Source organism: Dryobates pubescens, chromosome 1 (genome assembly GCF_014839835.1).
Source record: "Dryobates pubescens isolate bDryPub1 chromosome 1, bDryPub1.pri, whole genome shotgun sequence".
NCBI classification, from domain to species: Eukaryota; Metazoa; Chordata; class Aves; order Piciformes; family Picidae; genus Dryobates; species Dryobates pubescens.
In genome coordinates, this window is record NC_071612.1 from 51,991,471 (window position 1) to 52,011,327 (window position 19,857).

The 19,857-nt window shown below is 36.5% G+C and overlaps 1 protein-coding gene across 1 annotated transcript in view; it reads left to right on the forward strand.

The window, feature by feature from the left end:
• The window catches only part of TLL1 (tolloid like 1), a 124,555-nt gene that overhangs the window by 38,330 nt on the left and 66,368 nt on the right, over positions 1–19,857 (forward strand). The window contains exon 2 of the mRNA XM_009904561.2: positions 17,491–17,601. Within this exon, the coding sequence (XP_009902863.1) occupies positions 17,491–17,601 (111 nt within the window). The remainder of the gene's footprint in view (positions 1–17,490; positions 17,602–19,857) is intronic.

Genomic DNA, 19,857 nt, shown 5'->3' on the forward strand with positions numbered 1-19,857 from the left:
TGTGCACAAATTCTTTATGAGACTGTTCCAGTCTGCCAGTGTTCCCTTGGGAGACCAAAGCTGAACTAACAGTTCAGCCAATGACATGCTAAGTTTCGCCAGATATAAGTTTACTTTGAGGATGGTAGAGCACTGCTATGGGCTACCCAGAGAGGTTGTAGATTCTCCCATCTCTGAAGTCATTCAAAACCTGCCTTGTTGCATTCCTGTGCAACCTGCTCTGGCAGGGAGGTTGTACTAGATGATCTCTAGAGGTCTCTTCCAACCCCTATCATTCTGTGATTAGGAATTTGTACTGTTTATATCCAACTGCATCTCCAGCATACCCTGGACATTTCCCCGGCTTGCGCTCTCATTTTCCATGGCTTGCCAGCTTGATAAGACACTAAGCAGGTTCTGTTTCACCTATGTGCCTAATGTTTCTCTGATGAGGTTACCAGAGGTATGCACTGTCTGACAAGGTGGCAAAGAACTGCCTTTTAGTTGCTAACCAGACAAAAGATATGCACTGCTTCTTGGCTGCTGTTGAACTGAACCACTGGTTTTGAAGTTGTGTATGATTCAGACCCTCTCCTGCTTCCTCAGATATTGTCTGGCTTCCCATAATGTGACCTGTATTCTTCATGGATAAGTGCATGTGCATGCACATACTCTAAACACATGAGCTTTCTAACATTCACCTGAGTTAGATGTTAACTGTTATTTTGAACTGTTGTGGATTCAGTTTATCAAGAACTCCAGGTCACTCTCTAGTTCTGACTTTGTCATTGCCTATTTACCATAGGCTCATGCTACTGATTTGCTGATTTTGCTGATTTTTCACGAGTACTTCTATGTATTCTTGTAGCTGAAAAATTGTTGTATAGCTTTAAGCTAAGGTATAATTCTTGCAAGAAAAAACATGTAGCTGAATGTTAATTCTTTGTACTTAATTATGTCTTTTTTTTTTTTCAAAAGATCATTTAAATCACTTTAATATGCCTCTTTTTGTCCTATGCTAGTAGTATGGAAATAATTGCTTCTATTGTGTGTAGAAGAAACAGTTTCTGACATGAAAACTGTGACACAGCTACCAAATTGGGGGTGGGGTGGGGGGGGTGGAGGGCGGGGGAGTGTTATTTTATCAACGTTATATTAATCTTGAGATTTAAGTTTTTATCTCTTGAGTGTGAAGTTTGTCTGGTAAGTTAGCTCCTGCTGCCATTATGCCTTTCTTTGAGAATCCACTTGTCTTCTTTACTTTGCTATTAATTTCAAGCCATAGCTGTCTTTATCCTGCTGTGCAGGACAGATCATGTTGATTTAACATTATCATTATTTGGTAACATGAAGTATCAATTAAATGTTTCTATAAAATTTTATTGCATGGTAGGAATTCCAGTAATACTGACAAAAAATTGTACTTTCTGACTTGATATATTTTTGAACTCCTGTAGTAGGAACAGCTTCTACATTTGCATTTGTGGTGTTAGTTTAAGAAAATGGAGTGGTAGACACATTTAACAAAAAATAGGAGTCTAAAGCCAAGTAAGTGAGGTCAGCTTCAAACTGGAACTATCACAGAAGTAGTTTTCAATAGGAATAGTGAAGGGACTGTTCTGTTTTTAAGTCAGTTCTTGATAAATTATGGGGATTTCTATATGATAGCTAATGGTGCCAGTAGGGTTCTGTATTCAATAGCTCAACCAGTTACATATTTCTATGTTAATAAAACTTCAGAGTGAAATATTTTCATTGTATTACTAAGTTCATTTAAACAATGAATCTCTGGGTATTCTCTGAAAATTTTGATTGACTATATGATTGGTCTTTTAGTTTTGATATTGTTGAACAGAGAAAGTGGAAACTTATATAGAAAAAAAACAGCAGGTGTATTAGTTCATAAGTTATGCTTTATGTTTTTTGCTTTCACTCACTCAGTGTTTATGTTTTGGAAGTTAAATAAAAGGAAAACCCAATAAAATGAATTAACCAAAACTAGTGACTTCAATTTTAGTTCTGTTTTTGAAAGGTGGAGAGCAGGAAAAAAACCCATTTACCAAGTGGAAAACTGTGTAATTGTTAGGAAGAGAGGTTGTTTTCATATTCCTATGCTGATGCTAATAATATTTTATTCTATGCTTGAAGAAAATGTATTTGTTGATCTAGTTTCCATTGTCCAGCACAGTAGTGTTTTCATGGTTGCTCATGGAAGCATTGCTGAGATTAGAGGTGGTCTTTGTAGGGCAACAGGGCCCTGCAGAAATCCCCTGGGGCAGCCCTCTGACAGGTGGTTTGGGACTGGGAATAGAGGTATGTTTTTTTAGTGATTCAGAAGCTTTCTGGTGTTTCCTTTCAAGTGGATGGAGTTGTTGCAGGAAGTGTATACTGCATAACACATAGAGCATATACTATAATTTCTCAGGATCTGTAAGAGCCTTGAAATCCTTCCATCCAGTTTTGTGCTATAAGGTTCTACTTCATTTTTTCTGTTTCCCAGGAATATGGCATACCTCATTGTCAAAGTCAAACAAGCAATTGGAAAAAAAGTTATAAAATCCAATCCCCAAAATCCTCCTGCTAACTTAGCTTTGATGCCTTAAAAGGCTCCAGAATCCTCTCCTGTTCTACCAGATGTTCCTCCCATGTTTGATGAAAACAAATGAAGTAATTTTAGCATATGAAGATGTCTTCTGTTCTCAAACTTTGTATTAGGTCATTTACTGCTCTCTGGAGTGTCCCATGTGCATTCATGAATTTCTAAAACATTAATCAAAATTATTTTTAGGATGCAACAAACCCAGCTTTCTGACACATTAACAATCTAGAAGGAGGTTTCCTCCTTTTTGTCTGCCATGAAAAAAAATTTGAATCTTAAGGCCTATAGTAAAGGATTTTCCTTTTCTTTCATGTTGTCTTGTAGATTACATGACAATTTTCTGTCTATTCTGCATTCTACCTCTTTAGATATTTGTTGGGTTTAAGATTAATGGTTGGACTAGATGATCTTAAAGGTCTTTTCCAGCATAAATGACTCTCTGGCATTAATGTGGGAGTTCTGTCTTTGAAAATGAGAACGAAGTTTCTAAAGGTTTCTGCTGATCTCTTTCTACTAATTGTATTAAAAACAGAGTATTGTAAAAATATTGGGTTTTTTACTTCTTCAGGGATAGAAAGGAATGTATTACAAGAACAGGACAACTGCAAGATTAATTGATAAACTGCAAATATTGGTGATTTTCACATCTGGGAAGATACTTCAAATTAACACTTTTACAAATTAATTTTTATACAGTATTTGAATGAGTTCTTTACTTAGATATGTTTATACCAGTAATAGTAGTGTCATGATAAAATTCCTTTTGGGAGTTATATTCTTGGGGAGCAATTTAAAATTTATATGTCAATGCCTATAACTTGAAAGGCACAGGCTTTCCCAATAGGAGTGTAATATTATACCTCTCTAATATCTGAAGTGATATTCATGCTATCAGCTCACAATCTGAAATACTGTTTAAAAAAAAAAAAAAAAAAAAATAGAATTAACCAGGTTGGAAAAGACCTTTGAGATCATCGCATCCAACCTATCATCCAGCACTATCTTATCAACTAAACCATGGCACCAAGTGCCCCATCCAGGCTCTTCCTAAACACCTCCAGTGATGGTGACTCCACACATCCCCGGGCAGCCCATTCCAATAGCCAGTCACTCTTTCCATGAAGAACTTTTTCCTAACTTCCAGCCTAAACCTCCCCTGACGCAGCTTGAGACTGTGTCCAGTTCTGGGCCCCTCAGTTTAGGAAAGATGTTGACTTGCTGGAACATGTCAAGAGAAGGGCAACAAAGCTGGTGAGGGGCTTGGAGCACAGCCCTGTGAGGAGCAGCTGGGGGAGCTGGGGTTGCTTAGTCTGGCAAAGAGGAGGCTGAGGGGAGACCTTATTGCTCTCTACAGCTACCTGAAAGGAGGTTGTAGCCAGGTGCAGGTTGGTCTCTTCTCCCAGGCAATCAGCAGCAGAACAAGAGGACATTTTTTTTGGAGCTTGAAGGAAGCTTAGTATTTGCACTGTCTTGTGTAATTCCTATTTCCAGAGATATATTAAGAGGTTATTTGAGGCCGTCACTGTGTTGCTGTCAAAAGACACACCCTTTGTAGCCAGCAGACTGCTAGCCCAGGGTGAGCTGGCTAGAAACGTCGTATTTGGCTCTTGTCCTTTGTTCCAGCTGTTGAATTGTATTAAAAGATATCTAAAAATACCCTGAGATTAATTTGGGCAGTAACTTCTTTATTAATTAAAACCTGAAGACATTAAATACTATTAAATACTTAGTATCTATCTTATTTGTGTTCATGGAAACAAAAGATGTAATTAAATGCATTGCAGCTGCAATGGGAGAAGTGATGTTTGCAAGTGGGTTGGGTAGCAAATGGACCATAGTATGCTATTCCTGGTAACATATGGGCTGCTATTATAAATCAGTGTAAGGAATCTGGTGATGAGCAGTAGTAAATAAGGAGCTGAAGTGGCTTAACTATTGCAACAAAAGAATAATAGATACAGGTGTTATTTGGATTAGCCTTTTAGTATTTCTGTTTGACATAAAAACTAAAATGCCATATAAAATGAGGAACAGCATGAGAACCAAGGTATAGCATTCTGCTTACTTTTAACATCTGTGAAATTCTTGAACTTTTGCTAGCTACCTTTTAACACCACAATATCATCTGTAATAAAACCCATGGAATACATAGGTGTGAGGAAGTAGGAAAGTCTAAGTCCTTATGTAAAATACCACTCTAAATGTGCACAATTTAAACTAATCAAACTTGTGACTGCTTGTGGGTGGCAATAGTGGTTGCAGCCTTATAAATCTGAGGATAAAAGAAATCTTGCAAAGAAACTGCAGAAGTAGAAGACATATTTTTACTTCCCCTGCTTAAGTTCTGTTGATGATACTTGGTTTACCAATAGTTTAAGAAGTAAATTTAAGAAGTAAGTTTGGACTTGAGAAAGAATAGATTGTGCTGGCTTGCAGCACAGTCCTTGCAAAAGGCTAATACTCTTAACTGTTGAAAACCAAAGCTTTTAATAAGCTTTGAGTAACTACTGAATAGTGCTAAAAAGAGGGAGCAAAAGCAACATGAGATGAGGTTTCATTGTGTATATCAAGAGGCAAAATACTTGAATGACTGTGTAAGTTCTATCTCAAGTACTGTAATGACTGATATTGCTCAGAATATTAAGCTGTGTAAGATTTAGATGCATGGAACATTAGATTCTAACTAATTAACTAGATTCTAACTAATTAAATAACATCAGTGATTTTCCACTATACATTTACTGTCACCATACTAACTCTGAAGATATATTTTCAGATTCAGTTTTACTTGCTGTATGAAAAAAAACAAACAAAACCCAACCAACTGACCAAAAGAAACCCCAGCAATTGTGCAGATCTCCATGAGAAAATAAACAACCAACCAATCCAAAAAATCCCAAACCAACAAAAAAAACCCCTAAACAAAAAGCCAAAAGAAACAACTCCCCCCCCCCCCCCCCCCGCCCCCCTTAAATTACAAATACTGGGAAAAAAAAAAACAACAAACACAAAAAAGCCTGTTAAATAAATGTGATGCTGCAAGCTTAAACATTGTGCTTCAACTTTTTAGCTGTATTGACTAGAATTTATACTCTAGTAACAAGAGTATGTGGTAGAAGACATCTGTTGAACATGTGGACTGGAATATAGAATTATGTTGGTCCAACACCCACAACTTGTGTATCAAGCACAGGAATACTGCCAAAAGAAGCTTTATTAAGATCTATTCAATCCCTTCCCTTATGTGTTCCACAGAGCTGGGTCTCAGAATGATATGCTAAAAAATGAGATGGAGTGACTTAAGTGATGTTCATGACAAAAAATGACTGAAACAGGAAGCTGCAGCTGAAAATGGAAATCACTTCTGAAGCCTAAATAAGGGTTTATTTATATACGGTTAAATAATTCACCATGTTTAAATTTAGGGCAGTGCAAATGAAGCAACATTTTTTTCATGGTATGGTGAGAACCTTGATCCTGAATGCCAGATAATCCTTCAGATATTCACTTTCCTTTCCGTGTCATGTGGTTTTCTGTATAAATCTTTGGTTGCATTTAATGATTATTGAGGGATTTTCTGGTTTAGAGGTACTACTGTAGCCTACTTGGGAATTTGTCTGTGAGAAAATTAAATACACTTTTTCATTTTCTGGAGATGAGAAAAAGATTCAGAAAGAGATTTCCACATAGATCTGTGATGCTACACTACAACATTAATGCAAGATGTTTTGGAACCCCTATTGCAAGAAAGATATGGATATGCTGGAACATGTCCAGAGAAGGGCCATGAGGATGATCAGAGAGCTGGAGCACCTCTCCTATGAGGACAGACTGAGAGAGTTGGGACTATTCACTTTGGAGAAGAGAAGGCTCCAAGGAGGACCTAATTGTGGCCTTGCTATATCTTAAGGGGGCCTACAAGAAATCTGGTGAGGGACTTTTTAGGGTGTCAGGTAGTAATAGGACTAGGCCAAATAGATCCAAGCTAGAAGAAGGTAGATTTAATGTCAGGAAGAACTTTTTCACTGTGAAGGTGGTGAGACACTGGAACAGTTGCCCACGGTGGTGTTGGAAACCCCGTCCCTGGAAGCTTTTAACACCAGGCTGGATGTGGCTCTGGGCAACCTGATCTAGTGGAGGGTGTCCCTGCCCATGTCAGGAAGGTTGGAACTAGGTGATCTTTGATGTTACTGTACAAATATGTAGCCTGTTAATGTCATAGTACAACAAAATTACTAAGGGAGTTATCTCAGTTATTACTGAGTCCCTTGGCTACTTCTACTTCATAGCAGACTTACTCTGTCACTGAAAGGCTAAGATGTTGCAGTTGTGACCAAAACTGGTTTGCCTTATATACTTAGTAGTCTATTTAGGTGCATTCCAAGTGTCCTATTATTTTTGTTCTTCATCCTTGAAAAGGATTTTATTTTCTGAATTCCTTACTATTCAGTATTGCCCCTCCAGTGAATGGGTTTGAAATTAATGTGGTTTTGCATTTGTTTGGTTTTGGTAGTGGTGTTTTGTTTTGGTTTTTTGGTTGTGTTTTTTTTTTTAAGGTCTGGAAATTGGACATTTACACAAACATTTAGGCCAAGTTTGAAATTATCTTGGTCTTTCCAGCACTTCCACCTGATTAAAAATTTTCTCTTAAAAAAAAGCAAACCCAAACCAAAAACAACAACAACAACAAAAAAAAAAACCCCAAACAACAACCAAACCACAAAAACCCCAAAGTAGATGGTTAAAATTAAATACTATATTGTTGTTTGCCTTCTACATGGTAATGGTCTTCCTAGTACCCACATTCTTTCTTCCTCTTTTCTCAGCTTTGTAGCACTCTTTTAGTTGATTTTGGTTAATTTGATTTGATTTCCTTGTTTATTCAATCTCTGCTACTTGAACCTGCATACCTTTTCTTAATGGTAGGAGAGGAAGCATAGACCAGATTTGTAGTCCTGTTGGTCTTTGCTCAAGAACGTTTATGTCCACAACTTCCTCTTGGTGTTGGTTTGTTACTAGTACCCTTTCTGTATGACAGTCATGTGGTGAGTTTCCATGCATGTTGACTGGTCAAGGTGCAGATGCTGAGCTCCAGAGTCCTTGAAAGATTTAGTTTGCAGCTACCTAGCTTGTAAAGTGCCTGCCTTCACTGGCTCTCTTTAGTGAGCTTTAACTAGTAACATAGAAACCCCACTTGCTCTTCCCAGGTTACACTAATATGCATTGAGATGAAGATCAAAGGAGCTACACAATTTTTGGAAACACAATAAACATTATTTGCAGTGTCTGGTGGTTGGCTTGATAATGATGCTGCAGTTTTCTGTCTTCAGTTAATGCTGTTATCTTCCTTCTGAGACTTCCAAGATGGAAAGCATCAAAGTCATCAAGACAGAAACTGTCCCCAAATGAGTTTGTGTAGGTGAATGTATACATGTAAGCTGCTGGCTCCTTTTTTATCTTCTTGTTTGAAGGAAAGAAATATATTAAAGCTGCCAAATAAAACAAGAAAATAATTTTTCCTTCAACAACCATGCTGAAGAGATTCAATTCAGTTTCTTGGACTAAGAGACTAGTACTATGCTCTAGTGATGCACAGTTGAATCATGATGATGAAAGTATTATTTTAATTTTAAAATACCTTGATCTGCTCTGAGCAAAAAAAGACCTGTAATTATGCAGAAGAAGTTATGAAAGGTGCAGTACTTCATTTACGGACTATAATTTAGTTTGTGAACTTAGACAAGCTATTTTCACCTGAAGTACAGGCTGTAGGAGAAAACCAAAAATCTGTAAAATATCAGCTATGTTACTCAAAATTCTGTACAAAGTAGCTACGGTTGATTAATATGGGCATAATGGCAAAGAATGAAACAGTTTAATCCTTTGTCTTGTGTCAGTTATCTTGGTAATTCACTTGATTTGGGGATGCTATTCTGTCTTCTTGGTGTTCAAATGTGTAAGGCTTGCATCTTTGAGAAGCCCTTGTGGCAGCTGCTCTGTCTCAGCTCTAACAGCTGTTTCATGTAGGTGCCATGCTCAGAATGACAAATTTGTTTCCAACAAGAGTTAATAATGAAAAGGTTAATATCAGGACAGGTGAACAGTTGGTGGAGCAATTTGTCTGGTATTCTATGAATGTCTTTCAGAATATTAATTTGTGGATCTGTTTTGCCAATATCTGCCCTGAAACAGTGATCAGTGATGAGGAAAGTTCTTAAGAGTAGCAGCTTGATTTTTCCATCATAGTGTGCGGACACCTTTACAGCAGTGTCCTTTGCATTCAGTTCAGTGGTTAACCCATTACATGAGAAATAGATTTTACCAGTTACTATGTGCTGTTGATGATGACCTTGCATTAATAAAAGTTACTCAAAATAACCAGAAGCTTGCCAGGTTGAACAGTTAAACCAAGAACCAAACCTTTTACAGGTGAGCTGTTGCATTGTTAAAGAGCCTGGCCTCAAAATACTGCTCAGTAAGTCTAGGAGTGAAACTTGACCTTTTACCCAAGATGGCAACTTCTGTGGAAATAGTCTCTGCTTTCTTGAAGATTTTTTAAAAATTTTTTTGGTGCTGATTTTAAGGGAATATGAAAATTCCTTCAAAAAAGGAAACAGGAAAAAAAATGGAGTTGAAAAAGTTGCTACTTTCAAATTAAGAACAAAGTAAAATCTGTAGTTGGCTCTGAGGAAATGGACAAGATCTATACTGTGTCATGGAGAAACATCTCTAGCAAATTACTATCTCTTTTCATCAAGATAGAGCTCTACAAATGCTGCTCTTGGTAAGTGAAGATTTTACTGTGATAAAGGGTGTCACAAATACTCCATTTTCATTAAGAGTAATGCTTTGTATTGGAAATGCGTTCTGCTTTGAAAAACTTGGAACGTGCCTCAGTGCTGTATGCCACTTAACCCGTAGCCCATCTGTGCTATCATCTGATTGCTGTGTGCCTCAGAGGGATGTCTGAAACCAGCTGGCTTTACAGGATGGGGGATGAGTCTCCACCAATTATTTCTTTTCTCTTGCTTTTGGCTCTACAGCTGGTTTTTGTGTCCACAGTCAGGTCATACCTTGTTGTTCTTCTGTCCCAGTTGGGTCAGTTTGGTAATAACTTCCTGCAGAGTCTGAAGAACTTCAGTAGCCATGGTTAAATGCTGTGTACCACAGATGGGGCTCCACAAGTGTGATTTGGCCCTAACAAGGATGTCATCGTGCCAGCACCCTACCTGTAAATATCAACACATGGTGGAAGGAAGGAAGCTGGAAGCATTGTGCATAGGGAACATGGGAAATTTCTGAGAGCGGATGACATGAGATAGTGGTGAGTTGCAGGTAATGATGTCAACAGGCAATCTGCATCTTTGAAGATCTGAGTAAATTGCATTAAAACTATATCACTGCAAAACACAAGCTACCTGGTTTCAGGGTAACTTATATATGCCTACGTGAGCTCTTATTAAGAGTTGCCACATTCAAAATAAGGGAGGAATACATTTTTAACTCCTGTACAGTCTGGAGATATTTAATGTATTCTGCTATTTTTATTTTACTTTTTGATACAAGTGGAATTGATAAATTCCTTAGGGAAAATGGTGGCTTTTTGGAGCAAGTCTTGAAAGCTAGAATTTGTATGAGTGTCGATGAGTTTGCTATTTTACATAATTTATTTTTACAGAGAGTAAGAATATGGAAGAAGCCAGTTAGAGGTGTTATATCCCTATTCAAGTGTGTCTATGTGGGCTTTTTCAAGTAAATCACAGGGTTTCACTAACACTTGCTCATAGTCATGTGCAGATTTGAAAATGTTGCATGGTGAAATTGATGAAGTAGCTAATTCTTGGTTTGGTGTGTATGAAAATAGGCTGCCCTAGTCTTCTGCTTAATATTAAATTTTCTTTAACTTCTTTTGTGGTCATAGTTTTTGTCCAATAAAAAGTCAAACTGATTTGGATAATTATAAAATGTTTGTTTAAATTAACTTCAATTTCAATTCATAACTTTCTTTTAAAACTTCTGTCAGCTCTGTTTGGTAGCATGAGAATTTATTACACAATTATGGCTGAGGGTAGCATTCATGGACAGTGATAGTTCAGGGGAAAGCATGCAGTCATATGCTTGTGGTTGCATGTAAGACCTTTTGCGGTTTGTCTTGTTCTCCTTCCTTTCTTTCTTTCTTTCTTTTTTTTCCACCACCAAGCTGCTGGAAATAGAAAATCAGGTTAATTATGGAAGCATATGTTGTCTTCCTTGTAATGAGGTGAAATTATTTTCACTTATTTGGCACTAAATTTTCCTTTTTCTATTCAGAGTTAGAGGGAGTTGCATAAGCTGTGGATGGATAGTATGGAACAAAATGACTCATCAAAATACGCTATAATGAACATAGCTGTGTTCTGGCAGGGAAGTGCCTAATGACTCAGCTACAGAAAAGGCTGCTAATTGAAACTGCTGCATATATGGGTTTAGATGAATATCTACTCTGAACCTGGGCCAACACACTTTTTGGCACTTCTTGCTGCATGAATTACTGTTCAGGCTTTTTGAAGCACTGGGCATCCCACATCCCATCAAAGGATGTTAAAGTAGCTTTTCAAATTTCAATTTTGCCTGCAGTTAGTTCTAGTTTTCCCTCCTTGGTAGCTTCATTGTAGGGGATGAAATATAAACTTCCCATACTTTTCCACACCCACAAGCACACCAAAATGTGAGGTTTCACTTTTTAAAAGGTCTCCTAATATTACCTTAATCCTTTTGCTTGTATCTTCTCTTATGAAGAATGACTGAGACATGGGGCTGTTTAGTCTGGAGAAAAGAAGGCCAAGAGGGGATCTTATGAGCATTTGTAAATATTTGAAGGGTGGGTGTCAAGATGAATCTGCCAGTCTCTTCAGTGATGCCCAGTGACATGACAAGGAACAATGGGTACAAGCTAGGACATAGAAGGTTCCACCTCAACATGAGGAGGCTCTTCTTTATGGTGAAGGGTGATGCAGCTGCCCAGAGAGGTTGTGGAGGCTCTTTCTCTGGAAACTTCCAAAACCCTGCTGGATGCATTCCTGTGCAGCCTGCCCTAGGTGATCCCACTTTGGCAGGGTTGGGGGGACTCAATCTATGGAGGTTGCTTTCAACCCCTAACATTCTGTGATTCTGTGATGCTCAGTACAAGAGAACAATTCTGCATCTGCTTGCAGAACTCGAGAATACTCGTGTGGCTGATCACAGTTTGCATCTCAGTTTCAGAAAGCCTAAGAATTTCTCTGATCACATTTTCACACTCTTTCCAAATGTGGGAAAGTTGTACTTGAGCTGGCAATGTCCTAGCCAGCAGACTCATCAGAACAAATCATGTTATTAAAATGGTTTCTGGATTGTAATGGTCTCTGATGGTGTAGGCCATATAGAGCTGTCCTTGGTAGCTGGATGTTACTGACTTACCCAAAGATAGAGCTAGTTTTCTTCTGCTATACTGTTGTACTGTAGGGGCAAACACTGACATTCTTACCTTAGTGGCATTTTATACTTTGTTATTAGTATTGTTATGAATATTATCAGGAATATGTTTTAATTAAAAAAAGAATCTGTTTGTTGTTTGTGGTTTAAAAATTAATAACTGTAGGATAACTTGTGAAGGAAGTTTGATGTAGATAATTTTGTTACTGCAATTATGAAGCATATCCTCTTGTATATATTTTGCAGACATGCATGCTAATTGATACTTGAAATCTCAGAATGATCCATCCTACCACATATCACAGCCCTTGGAACATAAGCCCTACGAGGAGAGACTGAGGGAGCTGGGGTTGCTTAGCCTGGAGAGGAGGAGACTCAGGGGTGACCTTATTACTCTCTACAACTACCTGAAGGGAGGTTGTAGACAGACGGATGTTGGTCTCTTCTCCCAGGCAAGCAGTACCAGAACAAGAGGACACAGTCTCAGGCTGCGCCAGGGGAGATTCAGGCTGGATGTTAGAAAAAAGTTCTATACAGAAAGAGTGATTGCCCATTGGAATGGGCTGCCTGGGGAGGTGGTGGAGTCGCCATCACTGGAGGTTTTTAGGAGAAGACTTGACGGGGTACTTGGTGCTGTGGGTTAGTTGCTTGGGCGGTGTTGGATTGGTTGATGGGTTGGACGCGATGATCTTGAAGGTCTCTTCCAACCTGGTTTATTCTATGTATTCTATGTATTCTATGTATTCTATGTATTTTCTTTCTTGTTCCATGGACTTCCAACCATTTTCTAGAAAGTCATGAAAGCCTTTTTTGTCCTAACTGTATGCTAAATGTGTATGCATGCATATACTTTAAACATTATTCATGTCTTTTTTTCAGATTTTTTTAAAAAACATTTACTTTCTATCCTTAGCAGTGCAGTGTTTTGTGGTGTTGTTTTGGTGTGTTGTGGTTTGGTGTTTGTTCGGTTTTTTTTCCCCCGCCCCCTCAGTTAGAACACTGGGTGTTTGATGCAGTGATAGCCTTCTTGGAAGAGAGTAGATTAGCAAAGAGAGCTTTGCAGTTGAATCTTAATTATTTATGATGAAATAATTGTTCCTCTTACAAGTAGTAGAAAGAAGCTGTAGATGCTGTACTTGATCTGTGCTTTATAGATCATCTTATTTTTCCCTTCCCATCACATTAATTGTGTGGTAATATTAATGTGTGTTTTATCTGTATGGCAGATATCCTTTACTACCTACTTATTTTCCTGTTTTCAGCTTGTCAGCTGATTGATCATAGATAGCAAACAGCTTGTTTACATGACAACATTTTGTCTTTTAATAAAATGAGACCTTTTCAAAGGTGATGTTTGGCTGAGTGGTTTGGCTTATGTGAAAACAAAACTGCATCTGCTAGTGAGGAGTATTTTCTGTTTTAATATCTCCACATAAATTAATTTCAATTGTTACAGAAAGACATACACTGCATAATCATTCCACATTCATCTTTCTGAAACTGATGAATGATTTGTCTTTGTCAAATTTGTGTAAATTCATGATGTAGTGACCATATAAAACATATAAGAAAGAGTTGTATGGAATTTGGTGTAATAGGAGGATGTATATGTTTTTATCAAGTTGGACAAAAAGATCAATTTTCTTTTTCATTAAAGAGCCTATATACAACACAATAGATTTTTAAATACTTTTGTAATTAATGCTGTCTCAGATTTTCAACCAAATTTTTCCAAAGGTTATTGTCAGTCTTGTATTTTCAAATTAAATGAAAAAGCTGTGTGTAAGCATCAAGTTTCCTGTTCACTGAATATATAGGATAAGAGATAATACTGAAACAGCCAGGAATAAGCAGAGGTGCATTAAACTTCTGTTTGGATAATTGTGAAAATTTTGGCGTCCTTTTGGTTCAGTTTGGTGGGTTTTTTTGTTCTTTTTTTTTTTAATGGTAAATTTAATTTATTGTCATATTCTTGTTGATTTTCTGGATGAAACTTAAGAATTACATATCTTGTGAAAAATGAGGGAGGAGCAGAGCTGGACAGGTCAATTCTGTCAGGAGTTCCATACAGGGAGTTAATAAAGCTCTTAATGCTAACATGCTCTTAGCAAAGTCATGCCTTGCATACCAAAACAATCCTCTGCTTGTTTTCTGTAACATTAAGACTGGTGCATGATATGATGAAGTATACAGAATGACTTCTTCAGATAGTTTCAGGCCATAAAAATTTTAAGGCAGGGGATAAAAATACAGTCTTGTCTATTTACAAAGTAGTTTGACACTTACACAAGCATTCAAAAATAGTTAATGGATAGTGTTAACAGCTGAGGGCAATACCTGGATGGTGGGTGGTTTTTGTGTGTGTGCGTGTGGGGTTTTGTTTGATTGTTTAGTGTTTGTTTTGCGGGTTGTTGGTTGGGTTTTTTTGGTGGTGTGGTATTTGTTTATTACTTTTTTTTTTTTTTTTTTTAAATAATTCAGGTGCTTCAGGCCAGAATTTATATTTACTGTTTAGTATTTTATTTGAAAAAAATATATTTTTTTTTTCATAAAGCAGGTTTTGTCTCAGTTACTGATTGTTAGCACTATATTGAAATTAGCATCTAGTGAGCTGTTGTTTCCTTTGCTAGGTATTCATCTCCACAGTTGCACTGAAAGCAATTCAGAAAATCATGGTTATTTCAGTAAAAGTAAAGTAGCAACAACTTAGTAATTGCTGAATTCAAATGAGTTAATTCTATCAAGGCTTCTGATTTTCATTTTGCTTGCCTTTTTCAACAAAACAATTGCCTTGCATTGGGAAGGGGGGCAGGGGAGGGAACAAACATGCCCTAAAGAAAGCTCCAAACTTTCCATTATACTTTTAAACAAGCAATCATATATATTTCTTTCTTCAGGGTTAACTCATATGTTAGAGAACCTAGCTCCTGTTGGTCACACAGTTTACAATTATGTCAAACTTGTATTGGCACTTTTTGTTATATTACCATGGTTACATTTGTGTTAAACTTTGTCCTTGGTTGCTAATCAAAAACTAGCTAGCAGTCCAGATGTTTAACTAATCAGAATGAAGACTAGGGGGAAATATTTTCCACCAATTAATTTTTCTACTTCATTATTTCTCTGAAGTTTGATTTGCCTTGCATCTTTGTATTTGTATATTGGTGTTACACGCTGAAACCAAAGTTAATGCTAGTATGTTTCTGTCAGTGAGTTATTTTTGTGTATCATCTAGTGTTCAGAGCTGTCCTTTTGTTAATTTTCAATATTACCAGGAAATGAAGCTTTAGAATTTCCTCGAGTCTGATGTGGAAAACCTGTGTGATCTCTATTGGGACACATCATGTCTTTATAGACCAAAATGTTAATAGTTTCTTCCTCTTACCAGTTTCTGTTCCATTTATGAAAGTCTGCATTCTTTCACTCTCCTTATACAGTGACCTCTGTTATGAACAACATCCAAAAGAAATCTCTGGACAGTGTTTATAAAAGTTACAATAAATATTTAACCTGAGTCAGATGGAGACCACTGACTTTCACCTCTTACTGTTCAAAACCCTGAACATTTTGAGAACTTTTTTCTAAAAGTGTAAGAGAAAAGCCTTTAGAGCTGCCACTAGCTCTGTCTCTTGACCTGGTCATAACAACAGTTACTGGTGAGAGCAGGCTACCCAGAGAAGGATGTCCTCAATGTGCCGAATGCGAATATAAGGAAAGAATGATACTTGGAAGAAGGGTGTTCCCAAATGTGTTAGAAGTAACTGAACAGTTTTAGAAGCAATCTCAAATACTTGTGATTTGTTAGAAACATATTTTTGTGTAAACGTGATATACCCAGAAACATCCATATTTAAGTAAAAAAATGACTGTAGATTATGTTATTTACGTCAAAAGTTTCATTTACATTTTGGAACACTGTAGATGATCTGTTATTTTCTTTTTGAAAGGTAGTTGACAAGTAGACCAAAGGCAAAGGCATCTTCAGTGTGGTTTCTCCTAGTTGCCTTGTGTTCAATAAAAGTAATGGAGATTGGAAAATGTAATGCAATGTCTTTAGAAATATGTGTCTTTTTGCTTAAGGTTTATTTGGTTTATATGGGTTTGATGAAATACTAAGGAGTATGAGAACCAATAAATAAGGCTAACTTTTGCAGCAACAGAAAACTACCAAGGCTATTATCTGATAGTTTCCACAAAATAATATGAAGAACAGACAGAGAAAATGAATACTGTTTAACAATAATATTTAGGGTCAGTTTGAATGGAAGTAGACCAGGAAAAATTATTTGGTGATAGACCTTGGACAGAAAGATGATGAGAATTTGTTGTGGAACTAATAGTATAATGAGCAACCAGGCAGAGTTAGTCATGCCTTTCTGGATGGGGGAAAGACGAGAAAGAGTTGATGATTCCAAGCTTGAACCCTGGGGTTTTGTGACTCTGAGGGGAAAAATAATAGAGCTATGGACAGAGGCAGATAGGGAAAAGGAGGAATTTTGCTAAAGATAACTACCACTTCAGCTCACGTTAATTGGTATATGCTCTGTTGACTTCATTCACAGCAGTTGAGGATGTGGCCTTTGGAGTTCAGCTTTAATGAGAAGTTTGCATTGGCATGGAGATCTCAGGATAAAATCTCAGCAAAAACAGGCAGAGAAGAAAGACTCAAGTTATAGATCCCAAATTCTTGCAAGTGGGCCTATAACTTGGTTCACTGGTTTGTGATAGAAGTTTAGGAAAGATGAGTCAAAGACAAAAAGACTGTGAGAGCTGGAAAGAGAACAGGAAGAGAGAGAAGAAACCCACCAAGAAGGCCAGATAAAGGTTAATCAGAAGAGAAACTGGAGCTTTGAAAAGCAAAGTATTTAAAAGAATCTTAATAATGAGATCAACTTAAGAGGAAAGCATGCAAAGAAACCAAGAAGAAAATGAAAAATAAATATCTTTTTTCCCCACTCAATTTGGAAGAAAACAGATCAACATTACTTCTGTGAGGCAAACAATGTAAAATAGAAAATTATTACAACATTATGAGAACTAATTTTGAGGCAGATGTTAGAAAATGCAAAGGTTTCATTTTCTCAATACTATATGTTTTTGACTTCAAAGTTCAGATGTTGTCATGTTCCATTGTCTTTTCTGCATTGTTGTACTCACAGAAAAAAACCCAAAACAAATACATATGCTGAAAATTTTTAAATAGATTGATATTATGTATAAATGACTTATTTTAGGCAATGTGTAAAAAGTTTTAAAAACACTCTAAGGGTTTAGGAGAATACTGAAATAAATTACTCAATTTTTGCTAGACAGTTGTCTTTCTATAAGAATATAGATTATTAATCAAATACATTTGTCATATATTTTCCCAAGGGTTGCAACATGGCATTATAGTCTTCAGATTGGTTTTAATGTCTAAATAAATTCTTTAATTAAATTGAGCTCTTTTTTATTTAAAGCTGTCTTTTGGGGAGATATTGCCTTAGATGATGAAGACTTAAAAATCTTTCAAATTGACAGGACGATTGACCTTACGCAGCACTCCAACGAAAGACTTGGCCATAACACAGGTATGGTATTTTAAACTTAATTTAACTTCTTTTTTCCTGTTATTTACTTCTGTATAGATGGCAATCTCTGAGTTAAATGTAGAAGGTCAGTATACTGTTTTGAGTAATACAAGTTTACACTTAAAAAAGCTATTAAACAATGAGTAGAAATTCAGTTTAGGGAATTAAAGGTATAAATAGATAATAAAAAGATAAATAAAAAGATAAAATAAATATATAAGAAATAAAAAGATAAAAGTTTAATGCGGCATTTCTGATTAAAAATCTCTTACTGAACTCAAGAACAGAAGCTGGTAGGACTATTTTTATAACAATTTGAAAAGTTATCTCCTTTTAAAGCCATTTGTTTTTCAAGGCATGAAACACCTTTGATCTTTTGAGATTAAGACTGGATTTTAAAATGTTAATAGTCAGTGGTTTCCCTGCTCCCCTTTACCCCAATCAAATAGTTTCCATTGGCTTTGAAGGTATTTTAGGCACTAGTTCTGCTGACTCAAAGTGTAGAGAGCAAGGTCAGTCAGTTCCCCTTGAAGAAGATGCAGTGAAATTATTTCTTCCTCCTGTTGACTTTTCTTTTTCTTCTTGTGTTTTTAAATTACGTAGTTCTGTTTGGTTTTGTCAATTGCCATAGTAAGAAAAGCTGGCTGTTAGTAATATTAAATATTCTCTTCTCTCTTTATTTCCTTACCTGTCTTGAGATTTGTGTATTATCTTTTCCTGTGGACAGTATCCTATTCAGACTATTGAGTCATCTTACTGACGATCACTAATGCATTTGGATCAGATTTTTCTGTCTTTATTGTACAAGAGGAATCAATACAACTGCAGTGGTCAGTGGGACTGGACTTTGAAGAAAAAGCTCTGCGGAAGTTAATGATTTTGTAATGGCTTTCAGTGAAGCCTCAACATTCTTGATTTTTCTAAAAACAGAGTTTGTTTTTTTCCCCCTGAGAGTTCAATTTTACACTGTACATATGCAATTATTTTTCTAAATTTTCATCATTTTGATGCCTAAATTAGGAGCTTAAGCTGCTTTTGCAAAGTGCACAGCCCAGTGTGCTTTCTTTCCCTCTAATTTCCAAAATAGTCAATCCCCCAAAACTGACTAGTTGATGCTAGGTAGCAACTGGGAAATGAATGCAAAATGCCTGTAAAACAGAAAACAAGTTAACGTTTTACCTTAGAGACAGACACAATGACAATTAATTACAAACTTGATTCCTGTGCACTTTCTGCTCTTGACCTTCACAAACTAAAGGTGACATCAGATAGGAGGCTTAGATACTTGGGTGTAAACTATCAAGATGGAGTTGTTAAGCCACATTTTTCATTGCAACTACTAATTTAAAAAATCCTGAGGCTCACAGGCTGTGATTCACGTTATGTGACAATGATTTTTGGTAAGGATTTTCTGTCTGGATTTACAGGATCAGATACTTAATCTGTGAGCTTCTCAGAGTGTGGCTGTGTCATTTTATTTGTTTTGTCTAGGCCATACACACGAAATCTTCATAAACAGAAACAACAGAAAGCTGGTAAAATTGTTACATATATGTTATAATGAGCCCAAACTGCCAGAAGTATTCTCCTTCTCCTGTTTGAAGTATAACATGATGCAGCAAATAAAGTGTTAAGGATTTGTTTTGTTTAGTTTTGTTTGTTTGGTTTTTAAACCAAGCAAAACCAACATGTGATAGGTTGGACATCATGATCTTGAAGGTCTCTTCCAACCTGGTTTATTCTATTCTAACACTATTTTTTAGGCTGTCTTGGCAAGGTTGTATAATATTCATACAAGACAGATTTCTTATGTGAGATACTTCCCCACTCTTTCAGGAAGTGGAACACACAGGTTGTGTTAACAGAGAAATGATAGTTTAATATTTTTTTTTCTATAAATTATAATAGTTTAGCTAAATTACAGATTATTTGGGGTGGGTTTTGTTTATTTGTTTGTGGGTTTGGCTGTTTTTTGGTTTTTTTGCTGTTCTATCTGTGACAGTTGATGACATTGAGGTTTTTTTTTTGTTAAATGTTTGTTTGAAATCTTTATAGATAATGCCATTTTTATAAGATGAATGTTAGCAGGAGAGATAATTACATTACTGATGCCCACTACAAGGAATGGAATTGTTATACCCTCTATAGCCTATATTGTAGTTACCATATAACTTATTGGAGAGGAATGTTTTGAACTATTACCTCATCTATCTAAAATGTTTTTAAAAATGTAGAAAATTTTTCTCAAGGGAGCTA